General features: G+C 37.2%; 1 protein-coding gene and 1 pseudogene across 2 annotated transcripts in view; one reads left to right on the top strand and one right to left on the bottom strand.

Moving 5' to 3' along the window:
* Positions 1-8,664, bottom strand: part of LOC131791560 (uncharacterized) — a 36,249-nt gene extending 27,585 nt beyond the window's left edge. The window contains exons 1-6 of one of the 2 annotated variants that reach the window (XM_066167527.1): positions 8,463-8,664; positions 5,019-5,067; positions 3,391-4,597; positions 2,784-2,852; positions 1,673-1,741; positions 889-1,536 (exon numbers count right to left, since the gene is read on the bottom strand). In XM_066167527.1, the coding sequence (XP_066023624.1) occupies positions 889-1,536; positions 1,673-1,741; positions 2,784-2,852; positions 3,391-4,597; positions 5,019-5,036 (2,011 nt within the window). In that variant the 5' untranslated portion in view covers positions 5,037-5,067; positions 8,463-8,664. The remainder of the gene's footprint in view (positions 1-888; positions 1,537-1,672; positions 1,742-2,783; positions 2,853-3,390; positions 4,598-5,018; positions 5,068-8,462) is intronic. The other variant, XM_066167528.1, reaches the window with a different exon arrangement.
* A 7,312-nt stretch (positions 8,665-15,976) lies between these two features.
* On the top strand, positions 15,977-17,197 carry LOC131777644 (uncharacterized; annotated as a pseudogene).
* The last annotated feature ends 2,603 nt before the right edge of the window (positions 17,198-19,800 follow it).

The raw sequence follows: 19,800 nt of genomic DNA, 5'->3' as shown, positions 1-19,800 counted from the left end.
TTACTTTGTGTCCTTGAAATCAATCTCTTCCCCTTTTTGCAAGAGGAGGCTTTAAATGACAATGTTATGAGAAATTACATGTTGATTAATTTTGAGTATTTTGTAGTATTACTATATTATATGTTTGACCCATTGGTGCTGAATGACCTTTAAGCAAATTTGAATACATGTTAATAGCTCTTCTTTGATCACTGCAGTTCTATGTTTGAGAACTAACTTATATCCTTTTCATTGAGAGAAGGCTTCATCTACACACTAAATCTCTTTCTGAGGTTTATTCAAATAGTGCTCAGTAGGTAAGTAAGCTTTATCGACCACCAACATATTCGAGCCGTCTTTGTGAAGTATATTTCGATCTTTTTAGTTACTCCCAGTAAAAAATCTGCCATCGGTATGAGAGAAGGGTAACCAAATTGAGTGCTCGGGTCACATAAATTCCCCTGTTTACAGAGATCTATAGAGTACAATTCTGCAAATTGAAAACCATACATTTCTAAGCCAGATATTTAAAGAAATTTGTTAATTCTGGTAAGCTATTGGCTTAACAATATATTTACTTCTTTGCGCTAACCCAAAATAAAGGAGTTGGATCAGTTTGCTGAAAAATGTCAAAAGGTCATGAGGTCATCTCAGTGTTGCCTCCCTCCATCCTCAATCTCCATCTCTCAATTAAATAGAGAGAGCACAAGTATAAGATCTGATCATTAAATTTCTTGAATGATACCTGTCTGAGTTCAGTGAAACAACAAATTTGTAAACATGCTTGAGGGGGCATTAAAAAAAATATAACATGCAAACCTCTGCTAATGTGTTTTAAAGCAATGACAAAGACAATGCCCTATTTATTCAGCTAAAGACAGCTCTCCAAAACACTTTGTATGTGCTCACCTGAACCCTGCAGCAAAAACTTTCGTGCAGTAATGTACTCCTCCACCTGAATAGTTGTTGTCAGTTTCAGCTCAGTCAAGTCAAACTCCTTCAGAACGTCCCTTGTCACAAGATATTTCTGTGCCATGTCATTCAGGTGACCTGTGCAATAGTCATACCACAGGGCATCCAGTATCTCCAATGAACTACATAGTGCTGTCAATATCAAACTTCCTGGCTGCACATCCAGAACCAGAACTTTGCGCACTTCTTTTAAATACTGTAGAAAGCCATTTAATTCCTCAGGTTTAGATGGGTCAACTATCTTGAAGTGCTTGTGTGCGATATAATTCAAAACCTCTTGTGTGGTGGATACAGCCTCATTTCCAACACCTGCTTCTTCATCGCTTCCTGTTCTTCCTGAGAATGGTTGACCAGCTGATGCAACAGGTTCCACTGCCTCACGCTGAACTCCAGCGACTAACAAGTTGTGACTTCCTGCCTGGCTATCCTGTGTGTCTTGAGGCATTCCTTCTGACGTTTTAGTAACTATCAGCCCATCGCTACAAGCCTGAGTACCCTGACTGTCTATAACCACTGTCCCTGATGTCTCAAGTCGTGGATGAGGGTCTAGGATGGTCCCACAATCAATCCGTATTGGAATTTTAACTGTAAGGGGAAAGTTCAATCATGTTCTGTGACATCTGAATCACTAATTTGCAGTATTCACTGACCAGCCCTATTCTTTGTATTAGAGTTTATTGACGGTTATACTTAGATGACATGCATTGTAAAGTTTTCTCACCTTGAACAGACTTTGTTTGTTCATCCCCATCAGTTCTTTTTCTCTTTAAAGAGGTGTTTGGAGCTTTATCTGTGGAGAAAGGAGAGAAATATCACATTGAGGAATGCTACCTGGTTGGGAAACCTGCAAATAGACTTCCATTTAGAGGACAAGAAAAAAGTAGGAATAATGAATGTCTTAACGTTTGTTGTGCTCTTTCACTTTCACATTGTTTCAAAGTTACTTATTGTCCTCAAAATCAATCTTGCCCCCTCTTTGCAAGAGGAGGCTTTAAGTGACAATGTTATGAGAAATAAAATGTTGATCAATGTGGGGGTATTAAAGGGTCATTACAACAAAACAACAAAATAGGAGAGTTACATACAATAAAAGAAAAAAATCTAATATCCCCGAGGATTCCCAGTCCCTCTCCTATAGTCTTTCCTTGTTGTTTTACCCAGGACGTTCTCCCCAACCCCATTTTTTATTTCATTATTCTTATTTAAGAACTTTTCTGTGGCATACTTCATTCACTAATTTATTCCTCACAATTTTCCTGACAGTTACAGTCTTGTTGTAATATTCCTGAATGTTACATGTAATGTAAAGTTTACTCACCTGGTACACACTCATTTCTTAAAGCTGTGGCTAAAAGGAGGGGTGCTTATTGGAAGGAATTCACATAATCCCCAGGGTGTTTAGTAAGGAACTATAAATTGCACTGATTTGGCTGTAGTTGAAGCTTTAAAAAGTTATAAATAAAGTGGTAATTGAATGAGGTTTTCCTTTTACTTAGGAAAGTGAGAGAGAAGGGTGATTGTTCAATGCTTGGGTGGAGGGGGGGGGGAAGTTCTTGTTTGATATATTGGCCTGAGGGGAAGGCACTTCTTAGAGCATGGAGCATGGGCACTTATACAAGGAAATACAGAAGCTAATCATAGAGTTAGACTGGAAGATGCTGATAATCCTATTGTTGCAGCAATGACAAGTTGATTTAGCAGATCTTTTTCTATTTTTCTAAGAACTTTTCTGCAGCACACCTGATTTACTGATTTGTTCCTCATAATTTTCCTGACATTTACTGTCTAATTACAATGTTCCTAAATTAACATGCAATGTAAAGTTTACAGACCTGGTATAGACTCTCCTTGTTTATTCCTCTCTGTTTCTTCATAGTCTAGAGAGCTGTGTAGAGCTTTACCTACAGACAGTAAAGAGAAAAAAGAATTTATCTGAGCAGTCCAGCCAAAGCTTCCCTGAAAATTGTCATAAATTATCTCAGAATACCCTCCTAGGAGGAGAGTTAAAGTTAAAGCTACTGTACTGTACCAATAAATGTTTCAGTTACCAATAAAAATAATATTACTAACCCTAAAAAAGACAACAACTAAGTTGACCATGCTTGCTCAACTTTCAACAGTACCTGCTTTATGTCTTGAGTAAAATAACTATAGAAAGGATTTCCCAAGCAAATGCACTTTACCAAGTACATATTTAAAAACTCTGCAATACTGTTCTAAATCTTGTGGGTAAGATTATTACATAACAATTAAGTTCACCTTCCTGAGTATTTACCATTTTTTACCATTTGTTTGATTGAGCTCTATAAAGAATTTATGGTTATCACAGGTCCAAGTTGACTCAAGGCTGATTCAACTTTTTACCATTTTACCAGACTACCTGGTTTATCAGTTATTAGACCAGTTAAAGCTGAAACATTTAAACTTGAGTAAATTTACCGAAGACAAGGCTCTTCATCTTTATCACAAGACTCCTACAAGGCTCCTCCCAGCTATACTTCTTCAAGTAATTTTCACGTAGATGTCTTGCCTCTAAAAGTCGCAAGCCTCTCTCTTTCTGACGGACACGCTTGATTTCTTCGGCCCATTTTATAGGATCTTCAGAGTCTACCACACTCTGTGGGCCTAAAACCACTTTCCTCAGAGCTTCTCCAAGTCCTGAATTACCACTGACAAGTATAGGCAGACCAGCAGATAATGCTTTCAGAGCTGTTATTCCAAAACCTTCTGTTCTGGATGGCATTATTGCAAGATCCACTTCACATAATAAGTTTGCCAGCACTTCTCTGCCATCATCAAAGCTGCGAACAATAAGCTGATTACGACTGATACCATTGTGGAGCAACTTTCCTGCTACAATATCTCCTTTTCCTCCAGCTGTGCAGACAAAATTGAGTTTGTAGGATTCATCTTTCAACTTAGCAATTGCTTTGGCAGCTATGTCAAACCCTTTGACATTGAAATCATCACTGCTGTCTCCAGTTCTAATTAAAAGAATACTGAATGTTCCTCTGTCTTCAGTGGCTTGCTCTACTGCCAACAATTCAGAGAAAATGCTTGGAGTAAGGTCAAATACTTTTTTCTCCTGTTTAACTGGATAAAGGTAACGCTTGTAAGCTTCTGTCAGCTTGGGTCCAATTGTGATAACTTGATCAGCCATTTTACAGAATTGGATTTCTGCTTCTTGCATTTTTTGTCCTTCTGAAATGTCTTTGTACATTCCATCTTCTTCAGGAACAGAGTAAACAACTTGAATCCATTTGCAATGACTGTAATTTGGATTTCTCTTGATGAATGCAACTGGTCGGCCAAGGTGAACTCCATGACCAATGACACAGTCTATTTTGTGGTCTCTTGGAGGAGATAACAGGCAAAGAACTGGCTCAACTTCAGGAACTCTATCTACTTTGATGAGCTTCACATTGTGACTTTTTGCACTGCTCCTGTCTGCTTCACTGCAATTTAGAAGCAAGACACTAACATCCACATTGGGGAGTTTAGCTAACTGGATGGCCAGCTCTTGGTTGATAGTTGGCAAGTTCCCATTAGTTGATGATTTCCACTCACTACTTAGCAAAGTGACTTTCAGTGTCATGTTTTCCTGGGCTTCCTGTGATGTGGAGGCCACACCTGGAATTGTGAAATCCTACAACAACAAAACAAGAATGGTATTGACAATAAGCTGTAAAACAATAAATCACAATAATGCGTGTCCACTTGATACGTAATGTCAGTTCTTTTGGAAACTTGCAGTTAAGTTTTATCCTTTACCAAAAAATTGTAGACGTGTAAAATGAGACAAATTTAAACCAGGAAAATATGCAGTTGCCTTAGAGATGACTACACTGTCACTGTCACTGATAACAACCATTACAGTTACAAGGAATTAAATTTGAAAGTAAAAATTATCCTTAAACGGTCTTCCTTTTCAACTCACTTTGAAATTGGTACATGTAGTCTCATTGAAGAAATTTAGGTAAAAAAAAACAAGGAGGCAAATTTGAATGTTTTTGTCAAAATCAAAATCAAAGTTTGGTATTTGTAATAATTTAGATTTTTCTAACTACCTTTTGTAGCATTGACATCACAGGTAGCTTCTAATTTTGAAAAATTACCCTGGAAAAAAACCAATACAAAATGTGAGTTTACTGAGTCCATTTAAGTTTTCTATTTCCTCTTAGAGTGTTGTTGAGGCCAATAAATGCATGCTGGAGGTTAATTTGACCTTTCTGGGAAGCTTTCATTTCCTCATATATTTAAGATCATTGTTTAAATTGCCTACTTGCAAAATTTGGCAAATGGAAAATGGCCCATTTTCGAAATGAGAAGGACAAATCTTGCAGCGAATAGAGATAAGATCCTGGTCTAATGGTGTTTGCCATTCTTGCTGTATTTCCTTTAGATGACATTCCTGACATATCCATTTCATAAGGAACTATTTCATAGGGAAAAACAAAGTGCTATGACCTTACCATGGATGGATCTCAGAAAAGAGATTTACAGTAGCTAACTATTTACACTTTCCAAGCAAAAAAGACATATTTATTTTTGCTAGCCTTTTTATTCTAAGAACTTTTTCTCATATTTCCAATTTCCAGAAGGCATCACAACCATAAAGCAAGTCAATAACCACACATTTAATTTTGTCACACCATGTTAAATTCAAACTTGCTATTATCAAATTCCCACACCATGTCAAATTTTTGTGGTTCCTATTGCCACTTTTTGCAAATTAATTGTCACTGCAACTGTATTATCTCAAGAAGGTTAATACTTTTGATCAGAATCTCTGCAAACTAAAACTTTGTATGATGAGGAACATTTACAGCACTGTATGCCACTGTCTGCCAAAACTTTTCCAAATGACAAGGTATGAGATGATTAAATTGTAAAAATGGAATACTACTTAGCAGACTGCACTGAAAATCTTTACTACCATCAGCTTTTTGTCTATGCCAAACCAATTTGAGTAGTATTAATTAAAAATGGCTTGGATTTAGAGATGTTTTTCCTCCATAATGGCTTTTCAAACACACCCTCTAATTCAATTAAATTCCACCAATCCATGGCACTGAGCAAAACACAATTTTTCTCTTCAGATTATGTGTGGAATCACATATCCCATGTGATAATTTCAAGTCATTCTAACAAATCTGTCAATATATATTTCATTAGTGATTTGAGACAAAAAAAAGCAAATAAAATTAGTGTCCAGTACCACCTTTGGTATTGAAAATGTAGGCACTATACCATGAATTTTTTCTTGTCAAAAACAGACAATTGACTACCATAAAAGTCAGCTGACCACCACCCTGTTCATACATCCTAAACAGATAGAGACAATTTCATGTAAGAATGTTCAAATAAATCACCTATTCTTGGAAAGGCATGTTATTAAAATCATAGATCAAGGACAGAAAGCTATTTTTATATGATTAAGAAAACATTTTCAAGATTTGTAATGAAATAAATTTAAATTGCAGAAATGATCCTTAAAGGTCCTTCATTGTAATTTAACCCCTTAACTCCCAACGTTGGATTATTAATTCTCCCCTGTAGCTACTACACATTACCTTATAAATTAGTCATGAGAATTTGTTGTTAGATCAAGATAACAGTTTCTACCTGGTAAGATTAAGTGTTCTCATTACCTGTTTGCTGGATAATGTATGAATAATAATGGAAGAAGTGACTTGTTAATCACTTCTGCCAGTTAAAGGGTTAAGCAATTGCAGAGAACAGGAGTCTTCCACAGGATTCTAATGAAGCCGACAAAAGACAATACCAATATGTATTTGAAATCCAAAACATAGTCCAAATTGTAGTTTAATACTGACCGAGCCTTTTTCTCAAAGTCTTCACATGGATAGAAATACCATGATATTTTATGAAAACACTGATGACAATCAAAATCCTCTTTTAAAGCAATGATCTATAGCAAATTTCTCATCTGCTAAAGTATCCACCTCTCTTGTGTGTAATCACTCATTATTCTCAAGAAACAAGGAATCTGCTTTATACTAACCAACCGGATGACACAACAGCATTCTTGAATTAGGAGACAGATCGCCATACACAGTACCGCTCGCGTAAAAGTCAACCGAAAAACGCGAATTTAACGCGCCAAAAAATCGCATGCAATTACGAATAAAAAAAATCGCGCGCGTCAAAAAAATCGCACGTGCGCGCACGACCTTGAAACATCCGCCTCATTAGTATGTATGAGGTATTCGTTTTGTTTTTCTACTGTTGGCTGTTTGTTGTTTTAAAGAGTAGGCCACAATGTAGTAACACTAAAATACTAAACGGCCACCAACGACAAGCAAACTTGTTCGTTGCAATCGCCGTTCGAACCGACCATCTCAATATGCTGTTACCAGTGAGATATATTCTGAGTGTAATCGGAATATATAAATGATTTGTCATTTTCCAACGGAATTCATTTATCAATCTATTTATCTATTTTTCACTTCGTATATGGAAACATCCGTCGCAACGGCTTGGGAATTTGTTCAAAATAAATTGTCTCAGTGTTTCGTAATTTGGTAGAATCAGCTAAGGTGCCCGTTTGTAACTAGTTGTCGCGTTCTGAATGCAAACCCACGCCCGAATGCTCATTTTATAGCTTTTGACATCGGTGAACATGCATTTCTCGAAAACTGGTTCCTTCATCTCGCCATTTATTCACAGACTAACAAGTTCTACTCGCTTATTTTAATGGTGTTATGTTACAGCATATTTACCTGTCACGACTACGTCTTTCTCTGACTCGTATGCAAATTTTTAAGTGAAACCGGATTTGCTTTTTGTTTCGATATTTGTCAAATCATTGATCGATGTTCACCAAATTGCTCGAAAAATGGGAACGGAAAAATTTACAGCGAGATACATGTAGTTCAAGTTTGTTTATGACTCGCCGGCACGAATTTGAAACACATCTCTTATGCGTGAATTACTAAGCATTTTAACTGAACGAAATTCTACAACCCTAAAATTAAAGTGTTCCACAGGCAACAGAAAACCGTCAGTTATTCGGACAAGTGGACCGAAAACGTACACAATTCATGGTACCACGTTTTTTTGGTACCATTTCGCCTTTAACACCTCACAGATGTGAATACATGCAATGCAACGAAGGCACATACAACACAAATCCAGGGAAAACACGCACATCAAGTCACACTTCTAACGTACATTTAATTGAGAAAGTTGACAAAATTACATACATCTCTAATTGACTGGACTTCTTCGGAAGAAGTAATCTTGAGTTGACAAAGAAGAGGGGCTTTACGCGAGTTTCCGGCCGAAGCAAACGTTGCAACTCAGCAAGTTTGTGTGGCGCCATGAACGCTGGGAATCTGATATTTCAAATTTGCATGTTTTCTCACGATAAATAGCTTAAAGACAACCCACATGTACACATTTGAAGATATCAAGAGGATCTTTATATCTGAAAGTGGCATCGAACAGATCTTGAGACGTACAAGAAATGTAATTCCTCAATCGAATACCTTTGGTTACAGAAGCACACGTAAACTGTTGTTGATTATTGCCACTGGTTTCCACTGCTGGAAGCCTCTGAAAGGAATGACCACAACTTCGCCGGTGAACCACTCATTTGAAGACATGATTACGAGCTGAAGAAATATGGAATTCTCTCATGATTGATGCAAAAGCTCCCTCGCTAGGAAGCCAGCTAAGTCAAAGGGTCAGCATTAGACTCCATCCACCAAAACCACCTCGGTCGAGAGGGTCTGAGATGGAATATTTAATGACTTGAAAAACATAACCGAAGATTCTCGGAAATCCCCAAGTGATGTAGCCGAACATCCGAAGCTGTAAATCCCATGATTCTTGAGGAACAAACAGAAACAGCATAGCGAGAATTTTAAGTCGCGAACCATTGCTTGATGGTAGACATGCAGATAATTTAGGATACGTAAATTCTGTTGATGAGGCGCATAAACTTATTGCGGAATTTGAAACAGGATTGACGACGAAGTTTTCTTTCTTTAAAGCTGTCAAAGGTTTCGGGAACGCCGGTGTATATATATATATATATATATATATATTGATATAGCTTTTTGGCATTACAAAGCTTTGCTATCGCTATTGTGCATTCTCACTAGTTTATCTAGTTCAAGTCCGCTGGCATGGCTTGGATGATACCACAATTGTGGAATCATTCGGGTTAGCTTAATGCTTACACCTCCTTCCTCGGACAGAAGTCACAAAATACTGGGGGAAGATGCATGAGATATTTAAGGAGCAAAAATTCGTTTTTTACTGGTGTGCCTTTCCTAATTTTGGGAAGGAAAGTGTTCAATTGCCAGCACGGCATAGATAGAACAGCTGGAGAAAAAAGGAAACAAAAAGATGCAGAAGAAGTACTGTATATAATAATTTCTTTTTATCATCAACCTTTGTGTTACTGTCAACTGTGGCTTGCCAATTCGAAAGGTCAAATACATGAATGGGTCATATGACATTGATCTCAGAATACTTTTATGACAAACGTGATAGCAGCTCAATCTTGGCTAAATTGAAGATGGTTTAGAAGTTAACAATTATAAGAACTTTTCACTAACATATGCTGCTGACAAAGGAGAAAATGTACGTAATTCTGCATTTTTTCCTTTCTATCAAGCAATCATATTTTGGCTCCTTATCCCACTATGACACTTCCGTTTTGTCACATTCCAAAAAATTAACTTGAGAAATACTCTGTCACTCATCTTACACTGATTTATTTACCTATTACAGAAGGCCGGAAACAAAGATTTTGTTTTCAAGAAAATAAGATTTCTTGTCCAAGACACAAGGAAGTTTGACTGCAAAGCACAGATAAAAATGCGAGAAATTTTATTTTACAAGGTAGTTCTACTCATGTATAAACAGAACAAATCCGGTTTAATAAATCAGATATGCGGCATGACTCCTTTTCTTCCATCCCCACTCAAAACAAGCAAACACACATATAGAGGTTCCAGTCTGGTCTGCAAATGAAAAGGAGGAAGGCGATCACTGCAAAATTAAGCATTAGGGTTCTTATTTATAACATATTGATTATTGTATACTGATATCAAGAAATTAAGGTTGCAAGTAGCAGCCAGCTGAGTTATAGTTTGAGTTTTATCAAGTCCATTAAATTTAGAGTAACCTTGTCTTGAGAGAGGGAAGTTGAGGAGCTGTAATATACTTATCATCAATTAGGGACCACAAAGAAAAATTTATTTATAGAGACTTTTGAAGGAGAGGGGTAAGACTTGTGACAAGCTGGCAGACATATAGATAAACTTTACTACCAAATGGGTTACAATACAAAGTGCTCGGTATTTGGATCAGCAGTATGGCTCAACTTAAACTTTGCTTTAGCTTCAAGTTTAATCCTTTGTGGTTTCCTTTCTCTGTGTTTATTTTTCAAGTTATGTACACAGAAGAACACAAAAATGACAAGAAATGCTTTTGAATATTAAGAGGCTGGAATAAGCAAGAAACCAAAACTGAATTTTAAACAGTACAAAGTTAATTTAATCTTCCAATGTTATTTAATTTTAACCATTAATATAATTTTCTATTTATTTAAATTTATCCCCTCCATTTTTCTGGATATTGTGAGCAAAAACAAACAATTATCACAAAATGCATGTTATACAATGGTTTGATTCACCCATGTGGCAAAGGCCTTTCACTGTCTATACATAAAAAGGGAAATAGTTTGTAAAATGTAAGACATTCTGCATCTTGAGTGTATACTTATTCATCCATGTGAAATTAAAGGTTACTTGAAATAAATGTGAAAGATTTATAGGATTTTCAGACCCCTGATAACAATTATTGATGTGCTGATTTGTTGTACTTAAGGTAATATTAGTGGAAGAAATTTTTGGACCTGGAATTTTGTTGCAAGTGTCTGTTTAAGTCAGTTTAAGTCAGTTAAAAACTCTCCTGTTTCAAGATTACATGATTGCCACACCAGAACCTTTTGTATTCTATATTGTGCACCATGTTATGATTATGGTTTCAATAATAAAAGGTGCTGACTCAAGAACTTTGCAAAATATCTCTACATAAAAAGAAATAGATTGTGGTTATGTACTCCAAATAGCAGGTCACATCAGTCTTCTGTAAGGAAGTAGCAGAAATTGCTATGGTGGTTTTGGTGGATGGGAGAAACATCCACCGAAACCACTTTATTCTATGTGTTAAGAGTTTTGATAATCATTATGAACGTTTGGTCGGTCAGCAATTGTGCACCATAAAAAATAATTAGCCAGAGCGCTAACTGATAATTAGTGGTATAAATCTTTTGTCTCCCTGAACATCTAACAGTGGCTATAGATAAAATTTAAAAAATATATTGTTGATGGTTTTGGTCAAAGTTTTGGTGGATGTTCCCTAATGACATCCACCAAAACTACGTAACATCTGGGCACCTTTTAAATACGTGAAATATCTGCATAAAAGTGCGTTAAATGTTTTATAATACTACAATCGAACAATAAATTAATACTTACCATTTCTTGAGTAAAAAGTTTTGACGCAATTTCCCAAACAAATAATACACTTGGGTCATCGGGATAAGTCGGAATGTTGTCTTAGCTTCGTAATTTTCATTTAGTATAACAAGTCATGAGTTGTTCATCATTCCATCTCTGTCCCTCTCGACCAAGGTGGTTTTGGTGGATGGAATCTAATGCTGATCCAGTCAAAGATAACCCTTTGATTGGGAGAGAAAATTATCGCTGTGGGCGGGTGTGTAATTCTATATCAATTTAGTCACATGAGTAATTTATCGGCGGATTAGAGAGTATGCCAGGACGGTGGATTAGAGAGTATGCCTGACAACGTTCTTTGGAGGTTAAATGGGTACGGTACTATGGGTACGATGCGGTTAAATGAGCCTAGCGTAAAATATGGACTGGACTATTTTTTGGACCATTTTTTTTTGGACTATTTTTTTGGACCATTTTTTTTGGACCATTTCATAAGGGGGGGGAGCACACCATTAGTACTAAGGGAAGTGTGGGATGCAGTCTATTAGTACCGAGGGAGGGGTAGGAGGTAGAGTGTTATTACTCTGGGAGGGGTAAGAGACGGAATACTACTACGCAGGGAGGGGTGGGAGGTGGTTGTAGTGGTAAACACTATTAGTGAATGGGGCTTTTACTCGATCCTTCAAATTATTTTAATAACTTTTTCGACTGACTTTTTGTTTGTCAAAATTTTTGCGCTGGGCCGTGGCGTTTCTTCATTCTTGTCGTCATGCGAAAGCGAAACTGCCAAGTAAACACCGGACTTTAATTTCCATTGAAAATATCGCGTTTACGATCCTCCACTGTTGACGGTTATGCGTGTGCCTTTTGAGGCGACTTGTGCACCATACTGTGTATACCGTATGTAATTACTAAGTTTATCTATCCTTGACCTTATCAGAGGAGATCACGAAATTTTCGGTCCGTAGCCCTTAACTTAGCAGCATGTAGAATTCACAAGCGCTATTGCAATTTAAGAGCAAATATTACTATCGTTCAAACATTTCGTGGCAGTCAAAATACAATTTGGTCCATATTCTCAGGTTAGGTAGACCTTAATGTAAAAGAAACCACTGAAAAGTTTGTTTGGCTAAATATCAAATCCTAAGAATTTGCCACATTTTGAGCTCACAATTAATTGAGGGCGAAAAAGGCTTATGTAGCGAAATAACACACTCTAGAGTAAAAAGGAATTGAAAATATAATTACATCCCGCGAACCCTCTTTTATCAAGATGAGAACATACTAAAAAATAACCTTTAATCTAAGTATGTGGTACTAAATAAAATGCGTCGAAAAATCTCGAAAACCGATCGCAAGTAATCGTTCCTTAACATGTCTAAAGGATTTTTTTGGAGAAATGATTTAATGCGAAGAAATCTAATTTTAAAGTTGGATAAAATGTCCTGTTTTAACCGACCTTCCAATTTATGACGTAACGCAGAAATATAATTGTTTCAAAGATAGCATTCAATCAAAAGCGGGATTAACGTAAAAACTTAAACAACATGTTTTAAAATCATAGATATAGATTGCATTTCTGCTTTCCATGCGTTTGATACAAATTTCAATGAAACTACAGAATAATTTGTCAATATGACGCAGCTGTCATGTTCGTTCACACGCCAGCGTGAAGACCGGACTCGAGATGTTTTGGTGGGAAGATTTCCCGACCTTATCTTTGAATTCGAGATTAGAGATCAAATTTAAAAGTGATTTTCGTTTGTCTTTCTTCCAAAATAAGTTTCGAACCAAGGCAAACAATTTGACGAGCCGTCTTTTAAAAACTGACAAATCGAAAACATGTCTTAAATCCGTGACAATTTCGGGAAAGAATCAAAGTTTTTGATCATGAAATTAATGGCTCATTTGACCTTCCTTACCAGCATATTAAGACTTCCACATTTTCATACTATAATAAAAACTTTCATTTTCCTTGCGGACGGAGCTGGGCGTTCTCGGCAAGTTGGATTCGCCGAACATGTATTTACGGAAGTGCATGCAAGAAAACCGCTTAACGGTTGCGTGACCAATTTTTATTTCCGGAATTGAGAGCGGAAGTTCACGTGTACGGACTTTTGGGAATTGGGGCTGGAAAATCATGAACCCTTTATATAATGCTGATGCTAAACCTTTCTAACAAACGATTCTTTTTAGTTTCAATATCAATTATTCCATAATATACCCTCGGCTATATTCTACGGCGATAATTCACGTAAACCATCTTTCTGTGTAAAATCAATGAACCACTCGGAAAACAAGATCTAGCCTCTGAATCAATTTCAAAACTGTCATCACCTAACTTTTTTTAAAAAAATAATTCAGCCCGTTTATGGTCACCAGCTCTGCCCCAGTGTGTTGAACGGGACACGACCAGTCGCGGATAATGAATTCCTCGATAAACTAATTTTAACAAAGACTAGGTGATTTTTATGCACATTTTCCAACACACATAACGCCAAGCACACTTAACACCAAATAGAGCCATCAATTTCATTTTACCTCTAGAAAGACATTCTCGACATCACTGACTGTTTCGTAGGTTAATCTCTACATATTATGGTCAGCCTTATTACTACTCTGTACTAGTTTTACAGCTACACCTGGCCACAACGCCTTCAATAATTTCCATATAAGGTTGCTTGCACTTGCCAGTCATAGATGCTACATCTAGTTCTAAGGCTGCACAGATGTTCTTCAGTGTTTGTATCGAAAACTTCGCCAGCTTAGACTGATCTACGATCTCACAGATGTTGTATGTTTCGTAAATGATGACATGCTAAAGAGCTAACGCTTTCGTTACTTCCTTAGACATTTCTTCGATTGCCTTCTTTGTTATCAGCCCATTCCTTTCTAGTCATTCCTCCTCACTGCATTAAATCCTGCTATTTGTTGAGGTGTGAGATAGTCGCTCTTGTCGAAGATATTAAAGCCGTCACTATGCTTTACATTATGCATTGCCTTTGAGACGCTCGTTGGATCTGCTCCTTTCCCAGTGTTTTCTCCAACTTGAAAGACTTCAGGTAGATCTGTGCCACCGCGAGATTCTATAACAATTTATTAAACAGGGGTCAACTACAGAAACCAATCATTCGCTCCAGTCTTCTCACGGTTATCTTTCCTTTCGAGTTATATTTTAGAGAGAGTATGGATTAAAACATGTCAAAATCCCATGTAACCGTAAAACTATCTTTTGCTTTACGGAAGCCGATAGCAGAGCTTTTTTCGCAGTTCTAGTTTCCTGTAACCAGCCCCAGAAAAAATCCGCGGGAACCAGCCAAACATTCTACGCATTTTGAGACAAAAAAATGTGGTGTGATTAGTCACCAGTTCCCTCTTACTTTATAGAGACAAACCAATTGAATAGGGAGAACCTGCATGGTGTGTGTCGCCTGATACTTGACAGAATGACGGAGGGCAAGCTGACTATAAATATCCTAACGTGGATCAAAGCTTACCTGATTAAAATTTTCCATCTGCATTAATGCACTGGCGTCAATGGAACGAGGAGTCGAACTTGCTATGACTGTGGACTCTTTTTCTTCTACTGTGAACAGCCTGAGGGTTTTTCGATAAGATGCGCAAATACCTAAGAAAATTAAAGTCAAAGCAAGGAAACGAAACGAAAAAACGAAGAGAAGTCAGTAGAGTGAAACCAAGTTTCAAAAATGCAAGCTTACTTGAGCCTTGAAGGAACACTCCAGTTTTTTTTAAATCAATTTTCCCAATTCCTCGATCGTATTTCGGCCAGATTTTGCGTCTTCTGTCATGATTGGATAATGCCTCTGGCACTCCACACCACACAGTAGATCCCCGCCTTCAGCCCAAACCAAGCTTTTCGCGATGCAATGGACAAATGGTCATATAATTTATGTTGCAGGTTGAATAACTGCTGCTCGGCTGAGGATAAGGTCAACTTCGTTATCTGGACGATCCCAGGCTTGCTGTATGGTTGGAAATTGGTTGAGCTGTTGCTACGAGATTTTAAAAATGTTTGATTTTTGGTAACATTTGCTCTTAAGAGTTTGATGAAGAGAGGAGCAGATCTGAGCCTGACAACGAAGAAATGTGCTACACAGGGTGGTGACCCTGAAAACATTTTTCTGATCCTTACACACATGCCGAACTAAAAACCACCGGCAGTGATACATCTCTAATCATTGCTGTTTGTCATGGCAAGCTGCAGGGTGCAAAGTATATCCTTCGAAGGGGAGCAGATCCTTTGGCTAAAGACGACAACAGACAGGATTCTTTATATCTTGCTCATCATCTGACCCAGATGTTCTTGACTAATTGCTGCTGTGTCACGTGGCTAACAGTGAGTCAACAACCGACAATGATTAACGGTTGGTGAGATAAGTTCTACAGCTTTGCTTATGTTCGTTTACTCAATGTCCAAATGTAATTAGCTGGTTTTTCCCTTGAACTCAGTCCTATTACCATTACATATCAATAAAAACCTTTTTTAATTGATTCTATCATAACTTTTTATGAAAATTCCTTACGGATACTATTACTCTCTGATTATTCTGCAGCTCCAAGATCTTATTGTAAATCTAAGCTTACGAGACGTGCTATTGAATTCTGCGCAATGCGTCACAGAAGGACACTTTCCAGACATCGAGGCCACAGGACGCATTCATTACTTAAGGGCACCTTTATGGTGTTCTGTCATATGTGACATGTTACAATGACCACAAAAACTGCAATAAGGCCATTATTATTCTATTTTATCTTGGCATACTTGGAAGTAAGTGCTAACGACAAGAGGAGTTGTAAGCTATGTTCTTAGGGTGCTAAATGTTGTTTTTAATTTGGTTTTTGCAAAGAAAAACAACTAGTTAGTTCTGTGACATTTCTGTGTTATTTCCTGTTAGTAATAGAGGCTGCATTTATTTGCGCCGTGCTGCTGTCATTCAGTGCATATTTAGTCATGGGTAAGTCCTTCAGACTTTTATGCAGTTTTTGTGGTCATAGTTTTGGACTTTTTCGCGGTGTTACTTCACCGCTGTTTAAGTTTCAAAAACTTAAAGCCCAAGAACACATTATGTCATTTGATTTGCTATTGATTTTATCTCATGAAGGGCATTAGCTTGGTGTTATACCATTTGTACTGGGTTGCAATTGGCATCATATTCAATCCAACTTGGGGCTTGTATATTTTTAATCCTTGCCTTGTCCATTGTTGCCTTATTCGTTGCCATCTACAAGATGTAGATCATTGTAAGAGTACTCTTTTCCTTCAGCATGCTAGCATATGTTCAGCTGGCTTTCTTGTTCTCTGTTTTGCTATTACTAGTCAAGTTATAACTGGCAAGTCATTTCGTGGTCGACAAACTGCTGATGATGTTCTAAGAAGTGCAATATTGTCTGTTATTGGTGTAGTGTCATGACTTTACTTTGAATCCCGTAAACATCCCTCTGATAGTTCACAGTTTATAGAGGCTATGAAGGAGGCAGCAGCCGTAGCTACGATTCTGGCCGAGAAGATGATCTTACCTCAGCCTGCTGTGACTGGAATGGATTCTGAAATTGCTGAGAAATCTGTAGCTGTATGCGCTGTAGTGGGTGTAGCTACGGCGGCGGCTGAAGCGGTGGCTGTTGCTTTGGCTGCAGCTAAGACAGGTAATTGCAATAATGGAGCTGTGCTTGGGGGAAATACAACTGGTGGTCTTATTTCTGATAGATGAGGCAAGGAAACAATTCGCTGAACGATAATTTACAAGCTACAGTGCCTCTTGTTTAAGAGCTGACCCCCCCCCCCCTACCTTTTTCCTTTGCCTATATTCCACTCTCTCTGCATGAATTGCTCTCTCTCTGCCTCCATATTTTCTCTGCTTATACAGCAATTTAGTTATGTTTTCACCTTGAACTCAACACTACATTCACATATTACGCCGAATTGAGGATGACGAATCTACGGAAACGGTTAACGCATCGAGCTATTAGAGGAAAACAAATTACGTTTTTGCGACAACGTTTTAAAACACGTCGCCGTAATGACAGTTTATACTCCCAAATGATTAGTTGTGCCTGCGGTTAATAAATTTGACTGTGTTTGCACACAGCAGAATTGTATGAAATGCACTAAATAGGGTGAAACCTTTGCGTTTCAAGAACGTATATCTGTATGCAGTTTCCTGGATAACTTTTGTTTTCGTAGATCGTAACTATTGTTATGACTTACAAAACTAATACTTTTTTTGTTTATTATATTTGACAGAAACAACATTAGAACGTTTATGTCACATGTACAGATGCGTTAAACTATTTTCATTCTGCGCTAGTGCGTTCCTTTGTGTTTCATCATTGTTTTTTTTCCCTTACCGAGCGGGAAATTAATTAAAGAGGAACCTGATGATGGAATTAAGAAGATTGTGTTTTCATAAATTATCATGATTTTTTATAACTGGACTCATAAAACTTGAAAAAGGGTAAAGTTTTAATCGAAGATTCTTCCCTTCTCCCACCTCTTCTGATACAACTGATGATGGCATCGAGCTTCAACCAAAGGTAAAAGGAAGAGAAGCAGACGAAAGTTTTATCTCTTAAATTATATGTACTTGATCACGCAAGCCTGCAAAAAGTACACTGCTACGTCTATACAATTTTATTACAATGATATCACTTTATAAGTGTAAGCGCTCCATATTAGGAAGCGAGCCGTCAAGCTATTTGCATTCCTTTGCCTGAATAGTTTTTGAGTAAAGGGGGCAAGTTTCTAAAGAAACTGTAGTGCTGAGTCGGTGCGAGAGTATAACAGGATAATTTAGTATTATTAACTGAGTTGATAATGTAAATTGGCCACCGTAAAGAGTTTAAAAGCTGACGTTTCGAGCGTTAGCCCTTCGTCAATCGCTCTAACGCTCGAAACATAAGCTTTGAAACCCTTTGCGGTGGCCAATTTACGTTATCAACTCAGTTGATAATGCTAAATTACCTAGTTTTTGAGTAGCCTAGTTAGATATGCAAAGTCAAGTATATTTAAACCAGTATACAAACACAGTAACTATCTTGTCTACTTAAGTGATTTGCTAAATTATGCCTAAACGGAAGCTAACACGATCGTCAAAGGCTCACCTATTGTGAACATGGGGAGAGAACTGGGAAGGGTTAACAACTGTACCCTTCTTGAACGCAGTTCTTCAATCCCTCGAATGTTTTTTGTTTGGAACCGCTTATTATTTATCAGCTGAGGGAGGGTTCAGTTGTCAGCGACAACTGATCCAACCTCCCTTCCCCCTAAAATCCAAACCCCTCCCCAAAAAAAGTCCTTCTTTCCCGTAGACGATATTTAAATTCTCTTCCTTTACCTTTCCCCTTTCTCCATATTTTATCCAAACAGGGATTTTTTTTACTACTTCCTTAGACGCTAGAAATATCAAAGTCGTTCCCATTGGTAAACAACACTTTCTTTCGTTTGGTGATAAAAAAATTTTATTGACTAATGTTATAACCTTCCTTACAAAGGTTACATAAAAATTTCGCTATAATTGGAGTCGCTCAGCGATGTTGTTATTTCGTTATTGGTAGAGGTAATCGCACTACTTCAAGTAACATTTGCTACAAATACCCACGTTTTTTTTAAACAAAGATAATTTGTAGTCTTTTTAAAAATTACGAGTGCTTACTCATTCCAATTTGCCTGAGAAAAATCTTGTCACTTCTAATTCGTTTATAAATGATCTTACTTTCGAGATAGCTTCACCTAATAATGCAGACACAAAGAAAAGGGAAAACACATACAAAAATGATTCATTCCAACTCTCCAAACATGATTGTGCGTTCGGTCAAATCAAAGTGTTACGTCAAAGGACAAAAATTTTCGACGTGCCTTTCTCTTTTAAGCTATTTAACGGTTCGTTACCGTTTTTTTTCACTGAATTAACAATGTTCTGCACTGTATTAGCTCTCTTCTGCATTGGTGTCACATGAAAACTGTATTGCAACCAATCAGAATGCAGAAATTTCTTCATGTATTCTATTAACAGGTGCCCTTGAAAAATGATATATTCTTCACATCGTGTTAAAAGTAAAAGCCATGTACTGTGATATAAAATAGTATTTTAAAATAAATCTGCTATGCAAAACACACTGGCTAAACTTCTGAATTCATACTTCATATTGTCAAACCTAACAAATATTCCAACCTTGATGTTATCTCGGTACAAAAGTTATCAAAAGACATTTTCAGCTGAGAAAAACTTGTTCAACGAAATGCAATATACGTTCATATTTCCAACTTTTACATAAAGCTACACAGCTCTTGTACACATTTACGTGTTCTTTGAAAAAAATTTATACGGTTAAAAAA

The sequence above is a fragment of the Pocillopora verrucosa genome, chromosome 5 (genome assembly GCF_036669915.1).
Source record: "Pocillopora verrucosa isolate sample1 chromosome 5, ASM3666991v2, whole genome shotgun sequence".
NCBI lineage: Eukaryota > Metazoa > Cnidaria > Anthozoa > Scleractinia > Pocilloporidae > Pocillopora > Pocillopora verrucosa.
This window is presented reverse-complemented; position numbering and strand designations above follow the sequence as displayed.